At 33.4% G+C, this 27,309-nt stretch overlaps 1 protein-coding gene across 1 annotated transcript; it reads left to right on the top strand.

The window, feature by feature from the left end:
• The first annotated feature begins 223 nt into the window (after positions 1-223).
• On the top strand, positions 224-27,218 carry LOC149411042 (serine protease inhibitor 3/4-like). The gene is made up of 5 exons (XM_089647631.1): positions 224-230; positions 1,839-1,906; positions 3,604-3,732; positions 4,801-5,010; positions 27,102-27,218. The coding sequence occupies exons 1-5, from the start codon at positions 224-226 to the stop codon at positions 27,216-27,218; spliced, it is 531 nt and encodes a 176-aa protein (XP_089503757.1).
• Positions 27,219-27,309: the final 91 nt, after the last annotated feature.

The raw sequence follows: 27,309 nt of genomic DNA, 5'->3' as shown, positions 1-27,309 counted from the left end.
GGCCAAAAGTACAACCGGCCACAGAAAGGGGTTTGTTGCTCTTTTGAAAGAAAAAAATAATCACGAGATACTTGCTTACCATTGCATCATTCATCAAGAAGCGCTTTGTGCGCAGACATTTCCAAAAGAAATTTGTAAAGTAATGGAATTGGTGATTACGATTGCTAACTCCATTTTAGCTAAAGCTCTTAATCATAGCCGATTCAAAGAATTTTTAGTTGAAATGGAGAGTGAGTACGGTGATCTTCTGATTCATAACAAGGTACGTTGGTTATCAAGAGGGAACGTTTTAAAGCGTTTCGAATTGCTGTTTCCAGAAATCAAAGCATTTATCCTTGAGAAGGGTGTTAACTATCCAGAACTAACAGATTATAAGTGGATTCAAAACTTTTATTTCATGTTAGACGTTACGTCTCATCTAAATAAACTTAATCATAAACTACAAGGAATAGGTAATACATCATAATTACGTAATAGTCTAATACTTAATATTAAAATACTTAACTGATTATTATAATGCTTTTATAATTGTCTCTTATTTTTTTTTTAAATCGTTGTAATGTACATATTTGGCTCTTTGGCAAATAAGTTTGCCGACCTCTGGTATATACCTATCTCCTAAGGATAACCCTCAGTAACGCCGGGTACACATCAGCTAGTAACGGTATATACCTATCTCCTAAGGATAACCCCCAGTAACGCCAGGTACACATAAGCTAGTAACGGTATATACCTATCTCCTAAGGATAACCCCCAGTAACGCCAGGTACACATAAGCTAGTAACGGTATATACCTATCTCCTAAGGATAACCCCCAGTAACGCCAGGTACACATCAGCTAGTAACGGTATATACCTATCTCCTAAGGATAACCCTCAGCAACGCCGGGTACACATCAGCTAGTAACGGTATATACCTATCTCCTAAGGATAACCCTCAGCAACGCCGGGTACACATCAGCTAGTAACGGTATATACCTATCTCCTAAAGATAACCCTCAGCAACGCCGGGTACACATCAGCTAGTAACGGTATATACCTATCTCCTAAGGATAACCCTCAGCAACGCCGGGTACACATCAGCTAGTAACGGTATATACCTATCTCCTAAGGATAACCCCAGCAAACGCCGGGTACACATCAGCTAGTAACTTTAAATATGCGGAATAATGAATTAAAAAAAAAAAAAAAAAACAATTATTAAAAAAAGTTTAAACATGCTTATATGTTTTAAATTAAATAAAAACGGGAATAAGAGTCAATTAAAAAAAATTTCTTTTATCAACATCCTCATTCAAACTTATATAGGTACTCGTATTTTTTCCGTGCGCCTAACGTCCATTCTCGCTGGTTAGTGCATTTTGTATGGAGATTTATTTATATTTTTATTTAGGATTTCTAATATATTTTTTATCAATGTTTACTGTCTAACTAAATTCGAATTAATGTACACTGAAGTATACACAGAATCATCGATGTACTTACGGGGTTATTGTCATTACTTTTACGTGAATTTGAAATGAGTTCCTGCTTAATCATTTTTACAAGTACGTTTAATTATTATATAGGTGATTTAAGTCGCGGTTGGGCTAGTTGCATTATATTGTGGGATAGCTTCAATTATACCGCTTTGAATTTAACAAAACTTTCTAAAATGTCAAGAGATACTACGAGGTTAGTTAAAACAATCGATAAAACTAAAAAGACAAATATAATCATCTCAAAATCTTAGATCAACACACCCAACTACACGATTCAAAACTGTATAGCGACCTCTCCCTCTTATTATCAAATTACGCAGGCAACAGAATGATGTTTTTTAAATCCCATCATTTTCAGGTATTCCCCAGGGGTCAATCAACGGGCCTCTGTTGTTCCTCATACTTATAGACGATATGGAAAACAGGGTAACTCTAAGTGATCAGCTCAGGAACGGGGCTCCAACGAAGCCAAAGTCAAGATAGATAAGTCAAGCTGAGCGCACTGCACAGGTCCAGATGACCAGCCCTAGGAAAAATATTTTCCCCAGGGCCTCTTGTGTGGAGTTAAAAACTAATGCAGTCCTTTGTAAAATATGGCAGATGTCTTATATTTGAGGATGACATCAAATTTCTTGTGGAAACAATCTGCCACCAATACTGCATAGAAATACAATAATCAGTCTTTTATGCTGTAGCAGAGTGGTTAGAAAAAACAAGGTAGAATTTAATGTATAAAAATGTGTACTAATGACTCATTTAATGTCCCTCTATATAGCATTTGTCAGTAAATATATGTATTTACACTCAATTCATAATTTCTCCTTGTTATTGCCGAGAAACAAAAGAAAAAAGTTTATAATTAAATTTTGAAAATAATCAGAAGATAATGTTGCGACCGTTATCTTTTTATTTTATGTGTCTTGATCTGTTTCATGTTGTAAGTATTATATTATTTTTCTTCAATCATATATAAAATTGATGGTATAACATTTAAAAAAGCTAAGGAAAAGTTGTGCCAGTAAAAACTGATTTACTGATATTCATTTATATTTATATCATGTATATTTAAATTTTGTAATTATATTATTATTATTATATTCATATTGTAATTCAAAATGTAAATACAAACTGCCAAAATGTAGTTGAACGGGATAAAAGTTTGGAAAAATTAAGACTTACAGAAAAGTCAGTATGTATACCTATAATTAGGTCTTAAAGGTCGAGTGGCTAAAGACGTTGTCCTAGTAAGACGCAGATCCTGGGTTCGGCTCCCAGTTTTGACGTTATCTTTTTATTTTCTGTGTTATGTACTATTTCATGTTTTGTTTAGATTTATTAGTATCATCTTCTTCATCAATGATTTCATTGAAATTGATTGAAACTCTTTGCAATCAATCAAATGAGTAAACTTTTTGTACTTTTTATGTCGACGTAGTTAAATAAAGTGTAGAAAGGGTACAGGACCTAAATGGCTACCTTGCGGTATGCCGCTAGAGGCGTAGAATTCTATAGATTTGGTCGTTTTAATTTTTACAATTAGTTTTCTTTCACTCAGATAGTACCTAAGCGAGGCAAATCAATTTGATCAAAAAAACAATTTGCCCTGTATCCTTAATGCTACGCATAAACAAGACAAAATGTTGACGAGCCAAGCTACGCATTATGGGTTGATTAAGTTTTTTTCGGAAATTTCGTGACCATACGTAGCATTAGGTCTTGAATTTGCGAAGAAGTAATTTAAGTAATATTTTATCACATGCCCTGGTTAAATTTGTTTACAGGGTTTAAAGGGAAGTACTTGATTTACAATTGATTTCTGACATTATTTCGGGTAAAAAATTTAATACGAATTTTTGGTTCTCGGTGGACGTTTTTTGCAAAAATTTTCAACAATTAAAAACAGTTATTTAAAAATATAAAACACCCTTATATAATATTTCTTATTATATAAGGGTGTTTTGGTCATAAACGAGCGATTAAAATAGTTTTGGTTTACGTGATTGGATGCATACCGGATACGTAAAATAAAAGCAATTAATGTATCTATTAAATTGTATAATTTTAAAGAGTCGAAAAGTGTAGGTATTGCTGTACGTATATTTATTGGCTGGTTTGTATTGCAGGCGGTCTACCATGAAAAAGAAAATGAACACAAAAGCATCGTCACGTCCGCGTTATCGACAGATGTTCTGCTGGCCATGGTGTCTGTCGGCGCCAAAGGAACAACCCTCGCAGAACTGAATAACGCTGTGGTGAGTATCTCTGCTAGATATATCCAAGAACTTCGCCCTTTATAATAAATATTATTTTAATTTTTATTTTTCAATGAAACTTTTCCGTAGCCACAAATGAAGTTTTTACTAAGTTATTTTAAATCTTAAAAGTATACAATACTCTTACATCATAAGCATTACTTGTGGATGGAAGAGATGTTTACGTGTACAAATGTACTGTACATTGCAAAATTTTATATGATTCTTACTTTCGGCTTTTACAAAAACCCTTTATATGAGAAATAAAAATATTATTATTAAATTGGTAAAAAAAACATTTTATTTATAAACAAGTTCTGCTGTGTAATTATTATTACGCGTGATAGCTGTTTCGCCCTCTGAAGGCGTTATCAATCTGTAGTGACGCCATTTAGAGGCGAAAGATTTGTATTATTTCCATATAGGTACTGATAATGAAAACATATAGATATCATTGTTATTACCTATGCCGTTATTGATTTCTAAATAAATGATAGGAAAATATGTAACACTGAGCCAAATGAGTATTTGCTAAATTATTAAAAACCAGTTGACTTGTACCAGGCCTCGCTCCGCTTTTCTCTACTTTCTATAAATATATTGTGAATGAATTATATTCATATAAACTTTCCAGGAGAAATTCTCTTAATATAGTGAAAATCCTATCAAAATCCGATACGTAGTTTATAAAAACTAAGAGCACAGACAGACAAGGATAGTGTCTTTCATCGATCACTTAGAATTAAAGATAATCCGCAGGCCATTTCCTGATAATTCTTTAGTAAATTCGTAATTTATCGAAACGTTTGAAAATATTTGAATTATTATAAAAAATTGTTCGCACTTCGTGAAAATACGTTCGAATTTTATTGAAAGTGTATTAGTAAACCTATAAATCTATTCGTCATTGGGCCTGCAATCCCGTTTTTAACTGGTTTTTGAATAGTTTGAAAAGATTCTCAATAAATAAGCAATAATAAATATTTGTTATTTTTCTCCATGCATATACTTAGAATGATTTTGTTTGTGTTCTTTGTGTAATCTCAACCAAATGATTATTATCTCCAGAAACATTTACAAGACTACAAGAAGGTCATCGAAAAGTTAAAAAGCAAGGACAAAGTCACTTTCGACGTGGTGGATAAGGTTTACGCAAATCACAACTTGCCAGCTCTAAATGGCACCGCAAAATTGATTTTATTCGACATCTTCAAGAGCGAGTTCGAAAAGATCGATTTCTCAAATAAAAATGCCGCAGCCAAGAAGATTAACTCATGGGTAAGATAAACATCCTAACATTTTACAAAAAACTATGCCGCAGTCGCCAAGATAAACAACTGAACATATAACAAAAACAGATTTTGTCTTGAGGCTTTTTTATTTAATTTTTTTCATGGAATAACTTACCCATAACACAATTAAATGTAAATGTTGTAATATTTTCGCCTTTTCACCATTTTCTTTTATTTTTATTTGTTTAAAACAATATAAAATTTTCTTTTCTCTTGGCTATGACCGATATTTAATTTTTTTCTCTAAGGCTTTGCATATGTGTTCGCAGGGATGGAAAATTCCTCCCCTACAACACGTAAGCCTCCATGAAAATTGGACCCTTTTCTTTGATATCTACAGAAAGCTACTTAAAGCTCTCTTGTACTATATATCTTCATAGACATATGTACTCAACTAATTAATACGTTATTTACGAACTTGAACGCAAATATTTCCGTATTTATATTGTAATTAAATTCCATCAAACGTTGTGTAATTTTTTTGATTTATGATATAGGATTTTAATTACCTTCATTTTTGTGGTAACCCCCTTGGTTCTGATCGAGGTGTTGAGTTTCACAATTTAATTGGTCTTTCCATTGCAAACCTAGACTTAAATGAATTCTCTGGATGAGCTAACTTTCCTATTGTAATTATTCTGATTCCCTGCACCCTAACAAAGTCGTAGTTAAACGCTGATAAAAGATATTATACATGTTTATTTGGACAAGTAATTAAATATAACTCAAATGGTTAATCGTTAGTAAATTTGATTTTGGTAAACTCTTGGGTCTGTTTGGCGCCACTCCTTTTTGATTCTGCTGCTATAAGGTACATGTAAGGATTGATTTAGTAGGTTAATGTAATTAGTTAATTGCATATTTGACGAACTCGGAATAGCCCATTTGCTGGCATAATTTGGCTCCAAATCCTCCTGCAAGTAAACGAGATGATCGTGAGTCAACAAGAAATTTGCACAATCCTTTGACACGGCTCTTTGATTGATACCTAAGTTATCGCGTCCCAAAAAGCCTTCCACGTCATCATGTACTGCCTTCAAGTTTCCCCTCGAGTCCCGATACCCCCAAATTCCGACTCCTCCTTGGACTACAATTTTACTTAGGGCGAACCGGTTTCGTCCTATATACAATCATATACTCACGGTTGGTGTGGACTTACGGGTCGTGAATCCTCATTCCACGTTTAAAAGAGAATGCGAGAGTGGTCTACCGACCTAAATGCAAGCTGTATGCAGGTCCGCATTCTCCAGTAAACAGTACATACGAATAAATATATGTATACATACAGTTTGGGAAAGGTTTATAACTCGCAATACGAGGCTATCTACCTCGCATTCCAAGTTCGGATCTCGCACGAAGAATTCTGCACAATTCTTAGCTTGGTAACCGAATATATACGTAAGAATAAGGTTATACTAATAAATACTAGTAGAATAAGATATTATTTGATAGTTTGTTTTGGAGAGCTATCGAACTCCAGGCTTTTTGTTTGGTTTTGACGTTTTTATTTAAGAGAATCGCCATCTCTATTTGATTTGGTTAATGGTCTTGTTGTAGGAGCGACCACTGCCTCCTGTTTGATGAACTGTATTTGTTTTAAATTTTTCCTCCAGGGTTCAACATTAATTTTTGTTCATCCTATCCCGTGATTTTCCAATTGTTTCAAGTATTTGGTTGCCACATTAGAGAGTACTCGACTCTCAAATGTCTCAGGCAACTGATGGGGTTCTGTATGAGCACCCAATCAATAATATTCAAATGTTTCTTATAATTATTCGATATAATCCTACTAACCCGTGATTTTTCAATTGTCGATTGTGAATGATAGGTATTTGAGAGCACGCATCTTCCAGCTGTTTCGGGTAATTAATAAAAATCTATGCGACTATCTAATCAATGATATTTAAATGTTTTATGTAATATTTCGATATAAATCTGGCTAACCCGTGATTTTTCAATTGTCGTTTGTGATTGATAGGTATTTGAGAGCACGCATCTTCCAGCTGTTTCGGGTAATTAATAAAATCCTTTGTGACTAACTAATTATGGCCAAGGTCGTTTCCAAACTATGCGGTTGACCCAATTCTCCAGTGATCCTTTGTTTTATCAACCAATTGTACAATTTAAACATCTCATCTGACCCACTAACCCAGATGTGAGATTGTTTATTTTAAAAAAATATCTCGCGCTCTCTTTGTGATTTCGTTTTGTTACCGTTTAATGTGCGTAGTTAATTTAAATATTTTTAATTCCTTTATTGAAGTTAAACTATTTTTCATTTTCCGAATTTAGTAAATTTACTAGGTTAAATGAAGAAAAAATATAAATATATAAGTACACATATCTCGATTGTCAAAATATGTTAAAAAAAGAGTACATATATTAATAAATAAATATAAAATATATGATTCTACATAGTCTGGAATATTAATAAATACATATTTTCTTTTTCAATAATATAGATATGTCCTCGGGTAGGTATTAAAAATCGCTACCATTTCGATGCTTCGATTAATAAATAAAATACATATATATAATTACATTACTCATATATATATTCTTTATATACAATATTTTATTTTATATTTATATATATATACACAAATACTCAATATACATATTTTAGTGTGTAATTCTTTGTTTTGTTGTTTTAATTTAATATTCAATTGATATACTTCCACTTCACAGCCCTTCTGTGTCTCCTGGGACCTGAAAATTATTTATAAAAGGAAAACTCACCCCAATCAAGGTATTTCCGGTTGGGTGTACGCAACAACCTTGATGATGAAATCCTTCCTAATTAATTGTATTTTTCAACTAATTTCAAAATAAATCTTTTCGACTATTTATTCCTATTTAATATTTTATTCTCGCTTGAATCGTATAAATTAGCTGATATTTAATTTTCCTTCCGAACGAAATCCTAATTCAGAAATCCCGTTGATTTAATAACACTTTTCTAGTTTAGGCTTTTGAATGATAGCTGTTAAAATACTTTTTTCGAAATGGTAAATTGATGTTTAGAATTCCGGTTAAAATGACTAACACTTTTAACACTGTCGCTATACGCACGATGGATTTTAATTGATCAAATTTTTTGATTCTAAATTTTTTTTTATATATTTTTATAAGAAAATTTTTTCCGAATTGCGCAGACTTTTAATTATCTCGATTCTTAATAAATTAATTTCTTTTCCGAACTGTTAATTTTAGAACAAAGGTTTAAACGTTTATTATTATCGAATCCTTTTTTTTTGTTTTTGTGTTTCTTTTAACCTAAGATGAAGTATTTACTATTAATAATTTTAAACAAAATTATAATCTATTTTTAAATATCAATTCACGAACACATCCACTTTAATTTAACGATAACAAACTCTTAAATTTAATTTGAATGTTTTCACTTTGACTGAAATAATTATTTTTAAATTTTAATTAAATTCTTAATTCCGTAATCACTTTCTGCACTTCACTTAACACTTTTAAGCACTGAGTTTAAATTATATTTATTTTCACTGTTTAACCAAATTAAACTGATTTATTAAATTTCACTGACTCTAGCACTTGTACTTTTCACAAAATTTTCCTAAGTCCAGGGGCTTATTTAAAATTTAACACTTAAAGATTTTTCACTGTTAATCCTACCAAAGACGTAGTACTGCCACGTAACAACTTTTCGAATCCTCGGCGCGACTGTCCCAAAACTGGTGTGTACCGTCACTTTATACCCTTCTCAGATTCCAAAAGACGTATCTGAATTTCCTTTGGTAATCAATTCTATCTTTTACCAACTCGCAAATCCGAACATCCCTCCCATCAATATCGATTGTGCTTCCATAAGATGTTCTGCTTTCCGGCTCAAGGCGGTGGTCAGTTTCCATCTCACAAATCTAAATCGATAGGGTCCGAATCGGGTAAGTCTGTGTTAATCGCCCAAGCTCCCTTTGTCCTCTGTTCATACAAAAATGTAGTTAAAATCTCATGATTTTGCGTTCCTTTTTTTTCTCAATTCGCGATAGGTCCGTCCTCAATAACATATATACAGATCTCAATTTTATGCATCTCGTGCGAAAATTGTTTAAATCCATGTCGAAATCTTTACTACGCATTTTTGAATTTCGATTTGTTTAAATTCTACTTAATTTTATTGTTACTTATATGAGCTTTTCCATTTCCACCCGTACTTTCTCTCTTAATGCCGCAGATTTGAATTTTTCCTTATCTTTTTGGATTTTCTTTTATCCGCGACGTTTTCTTGCACAATTTCTTCTTTTTTTCTTCTTGTTATTTCTCATAACTCTATAACTAATTATTTTCCAAGTCGTATTTATTTATTTCACGGATAAATTTGAATTGTATCACTTTTCTCCACTTGGATTATTCTTTATCTCCGTTCTTTACCCTTCCTTTTATCTTTTTTCCACTTTTCCCGATGTGTGTGGTCTCCAGGAAAATTTCATACTTCATCTATTATTAATTAATATAATTTTCCACACTTCTATGGGAGATATACCTAATTAGACTCTGGGATATCTGTCATTTTTATTGCCTGATCCAATCTCCGCCCATTCTCCATCCCTCACTTACAAGATTTCACATAAAACATATGCATTGACATCTGTTTACGTTTAAAATTTTGGTACTAGACTCGTAAATTTAGTTTAATTTCAAACCTATTAATTTTAATCTCTTTTGCCTAATCTAAATATTCCATAAGGTCCACGTTAAAGTTAATCGTCTCTCCAATCGTTTATTACCTTAACGTAAATAAAAATCATGTTCGGATTTCGATTGTTTATATTCCAAAATATACATGAGACCGCCAACCTTTTATCTTGTTTCGATCCCTCCGTAATATTGGGTAACTCTAATATATATCTAACCTAATAATCATGTAAAATGTCTACTTTTCCTGAATCTAATCTATCGCTATATGTTTAGTTTTACTGTCTTCTTCTGATACTCGATTTTCACGTCCCTAGGACCTTCGTAGCAGCTAAAATCTCTGTATTATCCTTCCATTCGGTCGCCGCACTTTTCTAAAATGTCTATTTTTTTTGCGAGATTTTCATTCAAGATTGATTTACCAATATGTCCGTTTCATCTTAAATTGATAACAATTAATTTCCATTGTTTCCAACACTCACTCCTCTCTTTAGTACGATTTTTTCGAACTCGACACCCTACTTCTATCATAAATAATTGTACTACAGTTGAAAATTCTGCCAGTAACTTTCCTTCGCTTTTCCCGTCCTTTTTTATACTATCACGTTTATAAATTTTCCATTGCATTTTCGTGCGTGTGTTTTTCAATTTGTAAAATCTTCAAAGCACTCGATTTTCTATGGTTCGATACCCCATAAATGTCTCAGTTATTGTAAACATTCCCAGGAGTTTGTCACCTTGAAAGTCGATGTTGACCCTAAAGTGCGTTCACCTCTAATTTCTGTGGGAAAGAAGAAGCCATTAATTATCTATTTCATTGCCCGATCCAAAGTTTATTCCTTTGTCTGTCGTAGACACACTCCCCTCCGCTCACTGATTGGTTACTCAAAATTTTATAGCTCTTTGTTCAGATCTAATTGGTTGACAAAATTCAATGTTTATTTTTAGGCCTAGGAAAGGGGAAGTACCAGTCGTCCTAGACGATTTTACGACCTCTCTGCTTTCGTCCCGGAACCTTGATTTAATTTCAACTATTACAGGTGTCTACTGCAAGCAAGCTGGATCAATTCTTTCTCCGCCAGATGTCGTTAGCATGTCCGTTTTCATAAATAATTTGCATATTTTTTTGCAGCTATGGTTTATCTGTTTTTTTTCACTGTGATTTAAAGCCTTTCATCACAGTTCCCCCCTCTGAACTCAATTTGCTGTGGCTAACGTTGTATACTACTTTAGACATCGAAATTGTGTTCAAAATATAGTCTAACTATTCTCCCCCCTCGTTCTGTTATTCCTTTTCCTACATCACTTCCTGTTATTTCCTTTCTCTACCTCACTCTATCATTCCCTATCTCTCTCTCCATTCTGTTATTTCCTTTCTCCCCCCCCCTCATTCTGCTATTCCCTATCTCTCTTTCCATTCTGTTATTTCCTTTCTTCCCCCCCTCATTCTGTTATTCCCTATCTCTCTCTCCATTCTGTTATTTCCTTTCTCCCCCCCCCCTCATTCTGCTATTCCCTATCTCTCTTTCCATCCTGTTATTCCCTTTCTCTCCCCCTCATTCTGTTTGGATTGTTAACAACCTTGACTTTGAATCACATTGTATTTTCTATTTTCTTTTCGCGTAGATTTTATTTTATGGAATTTTCTCTAATTCTGATAAACTCAAAATTAATCTCTTTTTTTTCTGGGAAAAACACGCCCCTCGACTCGCGTGTTTAGGTGGTCCTCAACCTGGTTGGACTAAGACCTCCCTTTTCACAACAAGCGTTTCTTGACGTTTTATTCTTCAATCTTTTTTTTTCTTTAATGAAATTTTTTTTTTTTTTTTTTTTCCAATTCCAAACTGTTGAGTACCCCTGCTCCGTGTTATCAGTTGCTGCAAATTCCAATTCTACGCGCTTCCGTTTATTACTTGTCTAGACCATTTTATTTATTTTCATTCACTGTCAAGTGGCTTATCTCGGTGCCGTCTGAATTGTAATTTTTCTTTGAAATTGAAAGTTGAAATCACAACTAACACTTTTGTTGTTTCAAAACAACGCTTATTTGTTTGATCTATACTTGACTTAAGCTCCGATGTTTGTATTTCATAATAAATGTCCGCAAATCCTAACACTTTTATCCCGTTAGATAAATCATAATTTATCTTTTATCTTTATCCAATGTTTATCCTTATCTATAAGGATTATTTACGTTATCCTTCGTTTCATCTGGATATCACTTTTATCTTATCCTTTTTCGTTTTGTTTATCTTAATGTGTCACCCGTTCGTTCATGAAGGACCAAGTTGGTTTACGTTTAAAATTCCTTCGCGTTGAATCCAAGTCGTAAATTTCTTACTTTGTTTATATTCTCAAAGGCGCGAGGGTTAGTTTTATAAACAATATGAGTCCTATTTTGTGGGTTCACTGTCCCGTCATAATGAATCGTGTTTAATTGCTTTCGTTTGTTTACGTTACGCAGTCTGTTGCATGCGAGCACTTTTTCACTTTTATTTATATTTTATTTATTGATCTATTTTATTTTTAATATCACTACTCTATTTTACCGTTCTCTGGTAACAATATTTCTCTTCTCGTTTTTCTATTTTTTTTTGTTTTCTAGATTTTTTTTTGTATTTCATCACCTGATTGTCCCTGTAAATTTTCAAGTTCATTTATGATTTCCACGTCACGCTCTCGTATATCTTTGACTTCGACATGATATGACACAATATGTTCTAGCCTCCCCCTCTGACTGCCTCATATTTTCAGGTGCCTTAAGATTTTCAACTTGTAACGAACTTTTTCGCGATCGTTTGAATATTTCTCTCAGTTCATCACCTAAAGGAACTGTTTCGGTGCTTACCGTCGCGTCATCGAGTTTTCTTTTCTCTGCCATATTTATTTATTGTTGAGTTCAAATCTATATTCAATTTGCAAAATTTGCAAATTCTATTATGATTTTTTTTTTTCAATGCCTAACATGAATTTCTTTTCAATAGGTATATATATACACATATATATATATCCCATCATAAACATTCGTCAACGACATTAAAAATCTCGAGCCAACTCTGAATTGTTTTTTTTTTTCTTTGAAATTGAAACTCGAATTCTCAACTAACACTTTGTCTTTTCAAAACAACGTTTATTTGTTTGGCTTATACTTGAATTCTTTATCGAATCCATTGACTGGGTTCTCTGTGTCTTAAAATATGTCTTAATAGTCAACAACCTGATCCGAATGTCAAAAAAAAATTATCATGAGTAAATCTTACGTTATTTCAACTTACCCGTTTATATGGTAAATTATATTATGTAAGATTAATCTTACCTCACAAAACAAAACATCAAATGTTTCACCCTCATTAATGTCTCTGTCGATTATCGAGATTTGTGATCCTGACAACAAGTATCTACATTGGCGGCACGTAGCGCGACCATTTGAATCTAACACGTGGTCCTAATGAGTAACTATGATGTAATACAATTACACTTTTCTATTTTGATATTATTGTTATTATAGATCTATCTATCACATGATATGGGTGTAATATTTCCGCTATTTATTATGTTACAACATGATCATAATAGATTACACCCCAACATCTCAAAATAATTGTTTTTCTTTTGTTTTATAATGATATTAATGTTAATCAAAAAAAATATTTTTTTTTTTGTTAATCAATTGATATTAATCAATTTTATATTTTTCGTAATTATTATTTTTGCAAAACCAATGAAATCTAGTAAGGTACATTGGATATTGCAAAACATTAAATCAATTTAATTTGTCTAAACCTTTCTATTCTTCTAATAAATCTGTCGCTATATGTTTAACGATGAAATAACAATTCTTTTCCTGACTTTGTGAATAATTTGTTGAGTACCACGGCCCGCCGCTGGTCTGTATTTTCGGATTTAAGATAAACAATAATTGTTTACGTCAATACTCCACGATATCCGAATGCAATGTTTATGTTATATTTGTTCCAGCTATCTCGTTTTGTGTCATTGTTTATTTAATCTCGACGTTTGTTATTTAATTTTTTGTTCCTCGGAGTGATACGTATTATTCAACGATGTTTCCGACTTTTAAAATCTCGATGTTTATCTTATCAATTTTTAGATGTTCTTTGTTGTCCCAATAAGTTCGATGTTTTTCGGGTTTGTCTGTTTATTAAACTTGCTTTATATCAACATTCCGATTTGTTCGATGAACCCAAAACATAAACAATGTTTTTGTTTACGGAACGCATTCCTCTCGAGTGAATGACATCATTAACCTACTTCTTTCATATTGTTTACATTATCGTATGAAAGGTATTTTTATTGACTCTAAAGTTCACGGTCATTTGAATTAACACATTTTTATTTATAAGGACACTTTTTGTATTATAAGATTTATTCGTTAACACTTTCTTTTTGGATTATTGTTTGTTTACGTTAATCTATTATTATTTTTAAGTTTCACTGTATATTTATGTAATGTCGCACTTTTCTGATGAAATTTTTTTTTTCTAATTCTTTAATTAATTTCGTCCTATTTATTATTATTATTTTCTCCGTTTTTTCAATAGGTTGACCAATAACTTTGTTTTTTTTTTCTCTCAAAGACTTATAAAACCTGAACCTCCTGGACACGGCTATGCAGTTGTAATATTTTCGCCTTTTCACCATTTTCTTTTATTTTTATTTGTTTAAAACAATATAAAATTTTCTTTTCTCTTGGCTATGACCGATATTTAATTTTTTTCTCTAAGGCTTTGCATATGTGTTCGCAGGGATGGAAAATTCCTCCCCTACAACACATAAGCCTCCATGAAAATTGGACCCTTTTCTTTGATATCTACAGAAAGCTACTTAAAGCTCTCTTGTACTATATATCTTCATAGACATATGTACTCAACTAATTAATACGTTATTTACGAACTTGAACGCAAATATTTCCGTATTTATATTGTAATTAAATTCCATCAAACGTTGTGTAATTTTTTTGATTTATGATATAGGATTTTAATTACCTTCATTTTTGTGGTAACCCCCTTGGTTCTGATCGAGGTGTTGAGTTTCACAATTTAATTGGTCTTTCCATTGCAAACCTAGACTTAAATGAATTCTCTGGATGAGCTTACTTTCCTATTGTAATTATTCTGATTCCCTGCACCCTAACAAAGTCGTAGTTAAACGCTGATAAAAGATATTATACATGTTTATTTGGACAAGTAATTAAATATAACTCAAATGGTTAATCGTTAGTAAATTTGATTTTGGTAAACTCTTGGGTCTGTTTGGCGCCACTCCTTTTTGATTCTGCTGCTATAAGGTACATGTAAGGATTGATTTAGTAGGTTAATGTAATTAGTTAATTGCATATTTGACGAACTCGGAATAGCCCATTTGCTGGCATAATTTGGCTCCAAATCCTCCTGCAAGTAAACGAGATGATCGTGAGTCAACAAGAAATTTGCACAATCCTTTGACACGGCTCTTTGATTGATACCTAAGTTATCGCGTCCCAAAAAGCCTTCCACGTCATCATGTACTGCCTTCAAGTTTCCCCTCGAGTCCCGATACCCCCAAATTCCGACTCTTCCTTGGACTACAATTTTACTTAGGGCGAACCGGTTTCGTCCTATATACAATCATATACTCACGGTTGGTGTGGACTTACGGGTCGTGAATCCTCATTCCACGTTTAAAAGAGAATGCGAGAGTGGTCTACCGACCTAAATGCAAGCTGTATGCAGGTCCGCATTCTCCAGTAAACAGTACATACGAATAAATATATGTATACATACAGTTTGGGAAAGGTTTATAACTCGCAATACGAGGCTATCTACCTCGCATTCCAAGCTCGGATCTCGCACGAAGAATTCTGCACAATTCTTAGCTTGGTAACCGAATATATACGTAAGAATAAGGTTATACTAATAAATACTAGTAGAATAAGATATTATTTGATAGTTTGTTTTGGAGAGCTATCGAACTCCAGGCTTTTTGTTTGGTTTTGACGTTTTTATTTAAGAGAATCGCCATCTCTATTTGATTTGGTTAATGGTCTTGTTGTAGGAGCGACCACTGCCTCCTGTTTGATGAACTGTATTTGTTTTAAATTTTTCCTCCAGGGTTCAACATTAATTTTTGTTCATCCTATCCCGTGATTTTCCAATTGTTTCAAGTATTTGGTTGCCACATTAGAGAGTTCTCGACTCTCAAATGTCTCAGGCAACTGATGGGGTTCTGTATGAGCACCCAATCAATAATATTCAAATGTTTCGTATAATTATTCGATATAATCCTACTAACCCGTGATTTTTCAATTGTCGATTGTGAATGATAGGTATTTGAGAGCACGCATCTTCCAGCTGTTTCGGGTAATTAATAAAAATCTATGCGACTATCTAATCAATGATATTTAAATGTTTTATGTAATATTTCGATATAAATCTGGCTAACCCGTGATTTTTCAATTGTCGTTTGTGATTGATAGGTATTTGAGAGCACGCATCTTCCAGCTGTTTCGGGTAATTAATAAAATCCTTTGTGACTAACTAATTATGGCCAAGGTCGTTTCCAAACTATGCGGTTGACCCAATTCTCCAGTGATCCTTTGTTTTATCAACAAATTGTACAATGTAAACATCTCATCTGACCCACTAACCCAGATGTGAGATTGTTTATTTTAAAAAAATATCTCGCGCTCTCTTTGTGATTTCGTTTTGTTACCGTTTAATGTGCGTAGTTAATTTAAATATTTTTAATTCCTTTATTGAAGTTAAACTATTTTTCATTTTCCGAATTTAGTAAATTTACTAGGTTAAATGAAGAAAAAATATAAATATATAAGTACACATATCTCGATTGTCAAAATATGTTAAAAAAAGAGTACATATATTAATAAATAAATATAAAATATATGATTCTACATAGTCTGGAATATTAATAAATACATATTTTCTTTTTCAATAATATAGATATGTCCTCGGGTAGGTATTAAAAATCGCTACCATTTCGATGCTTCGATTAATAAATAAAATACATATATATAATTACATTACTCATATATATATTCTTTATATACAATATTTTATTTTATATTTATATATATATACACAAATACTCAATATACATATTTTAGTGTGTAATTCTTTGTTTTGTTGTTTTAATTTAATATTCAATTGATATACTTCCACTTCACAGCCCTTCTGTGTCTCCTGGGACCTGAAAATTATTTATAAAAGGAAAACTCACCCCAATCAAGGTATTTCCGGTTGGGTGTACGCAACAACCTTGATGATGAAATCCTTCCTAATTAATTGTATTTTTCAACTAATTTCAAAATAAATCTTTTCGACTATTTATTCCTATTTAATATTTTATTCTCGCTTGAATCGTATAAATTAGCTGATATTTAATTTTCCTTCCGAACGAAATCCTAATTCAGAAATCCCGTTGATTTAATAACACTTTTCTAGTTTAGGCTTTTGAATGATAGCTGTTAAAATACTTTTTTCGAAATGGTAAATTGATGTTTAGAATTCCGGTTAAAATGACTAACACTTTTAACACTGTCGCTATACGCACGATGGATTTTAATTGATCAAATTTTTTGATTCTAAATTTTTTTTTATATATTTTTATAAGAAAATTTTTTCCGAATTGCGCAGACTTTTAATTATCTCGATTCTTAATAAATTAATTTCTTTTCCGAACTGTTAATTTTAGAACAAAGGTTTAAACGTTTATTATTATCGAATCCTTTTTTTTTGTTTTTGTGTTTCTTTTAACCTAAGATGAAGTATTTACTATTAATAATTTTAAACAAAATTATAATCTATTTTTAAATATCAATTCACGAACACATCCACTTTAATTTAACGATAACAAACTCTTAAATTTAATTTGAATGTTTTCACTTTGACTGAAATAATTATTTTTAAATTTTAATTAAATTCTTAATTCCGTAATCACTTTCTGCACTTCACTTAACACTTTTAAGCACTGAGTTTAAATTATATTTATTTTCACTGTTTAACCAAATTAAACTGATTTATTAAATTTCACTGACTCTAGCACTTGTACTTTTCACAAAATTTTCCTAAGTCCAGGGGCTTATTTAAAATTTAACACTTAAAGATTTTTCACTGTTAATCCTACCAAAGACGTAGTACTGCCACGTAACAACTTTTCGAATCCTCGGCGCGACTGTCCCAAAACTGGTGTGTACCGTCACTTTATACCCTTCTCAGATTCCAAAAGACGTATCTGAATTTCCTTTGGTAATCAATTCTATCTTTTACCAACTCGCAAATCCGAACATCCCTCCCATCAATATCGATTGTGCTTCCATAAGATGTTCTGCTTTCCGGCTCAAGGCGGTGGTCAGTTTCCATCTCACAAATCTAAATCGATAGGGTCCGAATCGGGTAAGTCTGTGTTAATCGCCCAAGCTCCCTTTGTCCTCTGTTCATACAAAAATGTAGTTAAAATCTCATGATTTTGCGTTCCTTTTTTTTCTCAATTCGCGATAGGTCCGTCCTCAATAACATATATACAGATCTCAATTTTATGCATCTCGTGCGAAAATTGTTTAAATCCATGTCGAAATCTTTACTACGCATTTTTGAATTTCGATTTGTTTAAATTCTACTTAATTTTATTGTTACTTATATGAGCTTTTCCATTTCCACCCGTACTTTCTCTCTTAATGCCGCAGATTTGAATTTTTCCTTATCTTTTTGGATTTTCTTTTATCCGCGACGTTTTCTTGCACAATTTCTTCTTTTTTTCTTCTTGTTATTTCTCATAACTCTATAACTAATTATTTTCCAAGTCGTATTTATTTATTTCACGGATAAATTTGAATTGTATCACTTTTCTCCACTTGGATTATTCTTTATCTCCGTTCTTTACCCTTCCTTTTATCTTTTTTCCACTTTTCCCGATGTGTGTGGTCTCCAGGAAAATTTCATACTTCATCTATTATTAATTAATATAATTTTCCACACTTCTATGGGAGATATACCTAATTAGACTCTGGGATATCTGTCATTTTTATTGCCTGATCCAATCTCCGCCCATTCTCCATCCCTCACTTACAAGATTTCACATAAAACATATGCATTGACATCTGTTTACGTTTAAAATTTTGGTACTAGACTCGTAAATTTAGTTTAATTTCAAACCTATTAATTTTAATCTCTTTTGCCTAATCTAAATATTCCATAAGGTCCACGTTAAAGTTAATCGTCTCTCCAATCGTTTATTACCTTAACGTAAATAAAAATCATGTTCGGATTTCGATTGTTTATATTCCAAAATATACATGAGACCGCCAACCTTTTATCTTGTTTCGATCCCTCCGTAATATTGGGTAACTCTAATATATATCTAACCTAATAATCATGTAAAATGTCTACTTTTCCTGAATCTAATCTATCGCTATATGTTTAGTTTTACTGTCTTCTTCTGATACTCGATTTTCACGTCCCTAGGACCTTCGTAGCAGCTAAAATCTCTGTATTATCCTTCCATTCGGTCGCCGCACTTTTCTAAAATGTCTATTTTTTTTGCGAGATTTTCATTCAAGATTGATTTACCAATATGTCCGTTTCATCTTAAATTGATAACAATTAATTTCCATTGTTTCCAACACTCACTCCTCTCTTTAGTACGATTTTTTCGAACTCGACACCCTACTTCTATCATAAATAATTGTACTACAGTTGAAAATTCTGCCAGTAACTTTCCTTCGCTTTTCCCGTCCTTTTTTATACTATCACGTTTATAAATTTTCCATTGCATTTTCGTGCGTGTGTTTTTCAATTTGTAAAATCTTCAAAGCACTCGATTTTCTATGGTTCGATACCCCATAAATGTCTCAGTTATTGTAAACATTCCCAGGAGTTTGTCACCTTGAAAGTCGATGTTGACCCTAAAGTGCGTTCACCTCTAATTTCTGTGGGAAAGAAGAAGCCATTAATTATCTATTTCATTGCCCGATCCAAAGTTTATTCCTTTTTCTGTCGTAGACACACTCCCCTCCGCTCACTGATTGGTTACTCAAAATTTTATAGCTCTTTGTTCAGATCTAATTGGTTGACAAAATTCAATGTTTATTTTTAGGCCTAGGAAAGGGGAAGTACCAGTCGTCCTAGACGATTTTACGACCTCTCTGCTTTCGTCCCGGAACCTTGATTTAATTTCAACTATTACAGGTGTCTACTGCAAGCAAGCTGGATCAATTCTTTCTCCGCCAGATGTCGTTAGCATGTCCGTTTTCATAAATAATTTGCATATTTTTTTGCAGCTATGGTTTATCTGTTTTTTTTCACTGTGATTTAAAGCCTTTCATCACAATGTGCACCCAATAAGGAAGTTGAGTCCATTTTTTTATTTTTTTTTATCAATGTTCGCATACAAACTTAAATACTGGTAATTTTTTTTTTAAAGTTTGTTTTCATAATTAAATTAATTCTCAAAGTTTAAATTTTACTAAGCCCGCCAAAACGAGCGGAATACGAGCGGTAAGAGACGGGGTGTGGGTGTGACATCATTCGTACTGTGAAAACCACGTCGCTTAAGCATTTTGTATGGAAAATTTTTTAATTCTTCAACAAGGAATTCCATTAATTTTTTTACCAATGTTAACCGTCTATTAGAATTGATGTTATTAAAAAAAAGAAAATTGATCAAGATTTCATAGTTAAATTAATATTTTAAGTTAGAATATTTGCTTTTCCCGCCCGGTACGGTATTTTCCGTCTTATAAAGCACTATACGAATATGTATTTTTAGAAATCCATTTCATATAATAATAACAACAAATACGTACATATATTTGACAAACCCAAATAAACGTTTGGCCTATACACCTCTCTCATCTAAACCGACCATCTCTCATGTAATAGAAAGAGATGCACCATAGGTGATCCGTTGTACGTACAAGTCACGACACATGTGACGTCAGAATTCTTTCGACCAATCCTAGAGCGTATACAGTCTATTGCTATTGAATGCTTTTTCAAGAACGTTTAACTAATTCTAAGAATAATAATATAGAAATATATTTATATATTTAAAATCGATATTTTTTGATCTACATGAACATATTTTTTGATCTACATGTCAAAATATTTTTCACTCAACTTCCTTATTGGGGTAGCTTTGTAGTGCAGGTGAAGTGAGTTTTTATATTTGTTTAATATTTTTTACATTTCAGAGTTATCCAGTAATGTTGGCTTCACTGGGTGGCTTACCCGTTCTGAGGCCTTCAAAAATATATGAATAACTTTATTAATAATTTATTTAAAATGAATAAATTCACAAAGACATGGAAAAAGCGCAGTGGGCGAAAAAAAATTCATTATTTTTTTCTAAAAAGGGGTATAATATAATGAACTATATTGTTAGTGCAGTAATAACGGTTTTTCATTTTTTTATAGTTATTGATGAGACATGGGGTCATTGTTAATTACTGTACAAAGCGCCATATTTCGTGGATCCGGAAGTCTATAAATAAGCCCGCATTTATACTATTATATATAGAGTCTTATTGAATTAATCATTAAAAAAAAATCTACGAAGTACCTACGAAGCGTCGTGCTCTGTCACGCTATCGTTAATAATAGTAAACAACTTTATAATAAATCCGACGGAAGAAAAAACGTAATCGTCGTTAAAAACAACGAAAGTTTAACACGTGGTAGTGTTCTCCAGTGACTTTTTAACATTTTACCATTGTTTTTTTAATAATATAAACTATAAAATTCACTGCATCCCAAACCAAAGTGTTGTGTACAACGGATAAAGTGCGCGGATTGGCCGCTTTAATTATGAGCTCACCTTTCAGGGCTCCTATTGGTTGCGTTTGTGTTGTGAATTTGTGATACCTCTTGTTTACAATCGAAACTATATAAATTCTCTGTATTAAATCCTTTTAAAGTGACACTTGTGCGTCGAAAGAGATTACTCTCATCTCGCAAAATACTTTTTAGTATACATTTGTGTATTTTTTCTTTTAAATAAAATTATCCAAAACCTACAAAAAAACATATCCGATAATTTCGTGAATAAAACAGAAACTTCTCGGTAAAACCGATAGTGGATTTCGTAGATACATTCATAGTGATAAACTGTTTAAAGTTATTTGTGCTCAATTAGTGCAAATATAAAAAAAAATCGTGATATAAAAACTCGATACGGCGACTTTTGTTTTGATTTACATAGAGCTAGACCGATTGCCCACCTACGAATTTTCAGGCGCAAAGCTGAACAGAACTAATACTTTGTTTCAAACATTGTTTTTTTTTATGTGTCCTTATAAAGTAGTGTTTAATAATGAATCGTCCTAAAAAACGACACATAAGCACCATGATGTCTCCTAGTCCAGAGGATATAGGAGGAAAGTGCGTCACGATTGAGGATGCGGATGAAAACAGCTCGGTTACGTCATCCAAAGGCTCGGACGTCACCGAAGCGGAATATCCTTGCGCTTCAGGAGTAGATGTGCTCAATGAAACCCAAGCACATTTGACAGCTCTTCAACTTGTGTTAGCAGAGAAGCAATCTAAGGTCTCAAAAGACCAGCAGCTGAGGATCGCTAGAAACGTATCGGAAGTTTTCAGATCCGTATCTCAGCTGTTGTTGGAGCGCGAGACGATGCGTGCGGATTTAGCTACAGTTACAGCACAACTTAGAATGGCAGAAATAAAAATACGCCACGAGAAGAGGGAAAAAAGGCACCTTGAGCAAAAAATCATACAATTAGAGTCTGATCTCGGGCCTGTAATGCGGAGAGTGGCAGTGGCAACGGAGGCTACCCTCTCTTTTGCTGACATCGCCCGAAAACAGCCATATGATGCTCACCAACCCCCACCAATCACTCAACAAGGACATCGCGTCAGACCACCAAGACCTGCCGTTTGCATCTTTCCAACGGATGCGGACGCCACAAAGGACAGTGACGGTACGAAAAAAATGATTGAAGATACAATTCGGCCATCTGAACTAGGCGTTCGGGTCACGGGAATAAAAAAAATAAGAAATAAAGGTATCTTGATTAATACGGCAACCACGGGCGAACAACAAAAGCTATTAAATGCACCTTGCTTCGACAACTCGAGCAAACTGAAGGCCCGACTACCGTCAAAGCGTCTACCGAGACTGATATTCTTTAATGTTCCCCGGGACCTGACCGACGAAGATTTTTTAAGGATGGCTCTCACTGGTATTCCCAACGTTGAAGACATTGAAGAAACTATTGCAGGCTGTAAACTAAGTCACCTGGCTGGTGCTCGCACAGGTAACGCTTGTCACCGTATCTACGCAGTACCCGCTACCGTACGTAAATTTCGTATTTATAAAGTATTTATAAGCTGGACTATTTGCCGCGTCCGAGATTTTATTGGCCTTACTGTCTGCACCAAATGCCACATGATTGGTCACTCATACAATTATTGCAGAGATACCAAACCCACATGTGGAAATTGTGCTCAACAGAATCATACTGGTGAGTCCTGCCCAAATTCCACCATCAAACCAGTTTGCGCGACATGCACCAGATTTGGTAAGCCTGCTGATCACTCAACTGGAGATAGGGACAACTGCCCGGCCTACATCGCTGCACTCAAGAACGACCTTGCAACTATAGATTATGGAGTGTAACATACATGAGCATAAGTGCCTCACCATCGAGAATTATAATCCCGTGACGAACTGTCTACGAATAATGTATATGAACGCGAGAAGCATCCGTAATAAGTTTGATGAGATCGAAGAAAAAGTAAGAAGTTCGCGGTACATTGTACACGTGCTCGTCATTACGGAAACGTGGCTTAAGATTGGAGAGGAAAAGTTTTACTCCCTGAATGGTTACAAAAGTGTTTTTGCTTCTCGCCCCAACGAAGGAGGAGGCGGCGTAGCAATATATGTGATTGATACTATGAAGTGTGCAATTATTGAAAATTTCTCAAATGAAAATTCCTTTTTAGGTATAACGCTTAGTAGCAGTGATAGGAAACCAGTTAACATCTATGCTATCTATCGAAAACCCAACACAAATATGCAGGATTTTCTAATACATCTAGAAAAAATACTGAACGAAAGTAGACCAGATACATTAATAATCGGAGACTTTAACATTGACATATCCATATCCACACACTCTTCATTAAATTTTTGCAACATCTTACAATCTTACAATTTTTCAATACATAAAAAAACATTTCCCACGAGACTCACTGATACAAGCTGCACCTTAATAGATCACATCTTATCAAATAGGCAAAACATTCAGACTACTATATCGAATATTGATGATCCACTTAGTGACCATAATATACTTATTGTTGATTATAAGAACAACTTAAAAAAATGTTTTAATAATAGAACCAAATCCCGGATTACGAGACCTATCATCAACAGTATGTCAGTAAAATCCTATCTTCTTGATAACAATTTCACGATCAACTTAAGCAACTCAGAAGACCCTTTTAAAAGTTTCAATTATCACATTAAAAAGGCAATAGAATCAGGTACAACTACACCAAAAACAGGATTAAGAAGTCGGGTACAACTGAATACTCCGTGGTTTGATTCCAAATTAAATACATTAATCAAAGAACTAAACCAGATTCACAAGCAGTGGAAACAAGACCCTGGTAATCTTACTCTTGTAACACTTAAAAAGAGATTGAGAAATACCATTACTAATTATAGGCGAAATCTAAAACACAAATATTATGCGAACAGCTTTCAACAAAACCAAAATAACCCCACTAAAACCTGGAAAATCATAAACTCTATTCTATCAAACCGAACACATAAACCAACTAACGAAATAGAATCCCTCGTGGTAAATGACTGCGTAATTAAGGATCCGAGCCAAATAGCATCCGCATTTAATGAGTTTTTTCTCTCAATAGGAAAAAAGCTAGCAGCTACCATTCCGTCATTCCCGGATGACTGTAATACCGTATTTGTGGAACCGAAGGCTTGCCAATCCTTGTACATGGCTAGGACAAACAAAGATGAGGTACTGAGGATCATCTTTAAAACTAAGCTGAAAGCAGCACCGGGACTCGATGGAGTAACACCATCAGTTCTTAAGACTTGTAAAGAAGAATTAGCGGGTCACCTTACAGAACTTTTTAATTGGTCACTGTCCTCGGGAAAGTTTCCAAATGAATTAAAGTTAGCGAAGATAATACCTATACACAAAGGAGACTGTAAAACATGTATATCTAACTACCGTCCTATATCACTTCTATCGGTTTTTTCAAAAGTATTTGAGACCATAATCAAAGATAGACTCCTAAAATACATATCTGCGAATAATATCCTTACACCACAACAATATGGCTTTCGGAAAAATTCTAGTACTCAATGTGCCGCCTTTGATTTTATCTCCAACCTTCAACAGTATATAGACCAGGGTGAATATGTGGCAGCCATATTTATAGATCTCAAAAAAGCCTTTGATACGGTCGATCATGAAATACTCTTAAAGAAATTGGAATATTTGGGAATTGTTGGGAAGCCCCTAAATCTCCTAAGAAGCTACTTAGATGATAGATTTTGTCTTGTTGAAGTCAAAGGTGTCTCGAGTGGCTTAGGTAAAATCACATGTGGAGTGCCACAGGGATCAATTCTTGGGTCTCTGCTTTTCTTGCTATATGTCAATGACATAACTAAATGTGGTATCTCTGGAAACCTCCAACTTTATGCGGATGACACTGTAATCTATTATCACAGTACAAGCCTGAGTGACCTGGAGTCTCAAATGAATGTAGATGTCTCAATTCTAGCTAATTGGCTGCGTATTAATAAATTGAGCCTCAATATTAAAAAAACGCACTACCTAACTTTCGGTAATAAGGATTATGTGCCCATGAATATCACACTTGGAACTAAGAAGCTCCAAAATATAGAAGTCACGAAATATTTAGGGCTATTAATAGACTCTAAACTTTCGTGGAATTCCCATGTTGAGCATGTGAAATCTAAAATATCCCCAATAACCGGCGTACTGTACCGACTCCAAGGTTTTCTCTCTACATCTCTACTACGGGCCACATACTATGCGATGATTCACTCCCATCTGAGTTATTTAGTTAGTATCTGGGGCACTATTACTAAAAAACAAATATCAGAAATACAAGTGATTCAAAATCGAGCAATAAGGAATATCTACCGTCTACCGTGGGATACACATATCAAAGATATATATTTAAAGACAAACATACTTCCTTTTACGGTTCTACCTAAATACAATATCACTTGTACAATATTACAAATCATACATAGATCCTCACACACTAACATCAAACCAGCATTTAATTCAGACATACACCAGCACAAAACACGGTCCCAAAATCTAATACACCTAGCATCGTCTACCCACACAACAAAATTTGGTAGTAACTCATTACAATATATTGCATATAGACAATACAATGCATTACCTAATGAAATAAAGCAATCAGTAACTAACAAAAAAATATTAGTTAAAACGCTTAAAGATTATTTCCTGAAAATGTTTTTAAACCAGTGAATTTTCGCTCGCTTTCATATGTTTGGTTTACTATGTTTCATGTGTATAGATGTCTCTCAGTATTTCTAAAATCTCTATTCTTAGCAATGTATTTTTCCTTTTTTATTTATTTTTCTTTTCCTTTTCAATATGTTGTATTTTTTTAAAAGTGTAATATCCTTGTAAAATGTATTTTATGTGTCTGTACTTCCCGTAATGAGTTTTATCTCAACTCATTGGGAATAATGTGTTACTTACCATGTTTTTTGTAATACATTATAAATAAATAAAATAAAATAAAAATTCATTTTAAAAGGTGTTTTCTAACATATGTGATAAAACGTTTATTGTAAACAAACATCATTAGACAATCTATACATGAAAATATTCTCTTGGTCTTTATGGTCTTAAAAAATTAAATGCGTATATTTTTTTAAATGTGTAGATTATCTACAAAGATATTAAAAAAAAAGACATGGTAAAATGACAAATGCCGCACATCAGTCTCAATTTTGCAATGATCTCGGAGATCGTGGAATTCTTTAATCAACAACATAAGTAAGTGGCGAGAGCGAAGAAGTGGAAAATAACCATAAAAAGTCACGGAAAAGCACCGCAGGCGATATATTTTGTGTAGTATCTCCAATTGGGAAAGTTGTCTTTGTGGTGTGGGTGTAGGGAGTGATATGTGAATTATTATGTAAAGTTCAGCAGGTGAAAAATTTTCACTGTCGATCGGAAAACCAATAAATTCTATGCATTTATTTTTCGTATATCAATATTTAGACGAAAATCCTATTTTAAATTTTCCCAAACCAAAAGCTGCCACTTCTGTCTCCCTGCCGACGCCCATGCGTTTATTACTTACATGTAAAGTCTTCTGTTTCATTGTTTAGGTTGAGGAACAGACCAAAGATACAATCCAGGACATCATCCCAGCCAAGTCTTTGGGCAGCGACACCGATCTAGTGCTCGTCAATACCGTCTACTTTACGGTTGGTAAACACACATGATAACATGATACAGAGCAGTGGTACTACCTACTCTTACTGTTTTTAAAAGCAAAATATTATGTTGGGTCTTCTAATAGCAATATCCAATGGA

This window comes from Hesperophylax consimilis, chromosome 26 (assembly GCF_061612785.1).
Source record: "Hesperophylax consimilis isolate HC1 chromosome 26, BYU_Hcon_1.0, whole genome shotgun sequence".
NCBI classification, from domain to species: domain Eukaryota; kingdom Metazoa; phylum Arthropoda; class Insecta; order Trichoptera; family Limnephilidae; genus Hesperophylax; species Hesperophylax consimilis.
The sequence above is the reverse complement of the archived record's forward strand: the minus strand, read 5'-3'. Positions and strand labels throughout refer to the sequence as shown.

Coding starts and splice junctions, on each gene's coding strand:
- LOC149411042 (XM_089647631.1), top strand. Junction 1,907..3,603: donor TAGACGATATGGAAAACAGG/GTAACTCTAAGT, acceptor TTTGTATTGCAG/GCGGTCTACCATGAAAAAGA. Junction 3,733..4,800: donor CAGAACTGAATAACGCTGTG/GTGAGTATCTCT, acceptor TATTATCTCCAG/AAACATTTACAAGACTACAA.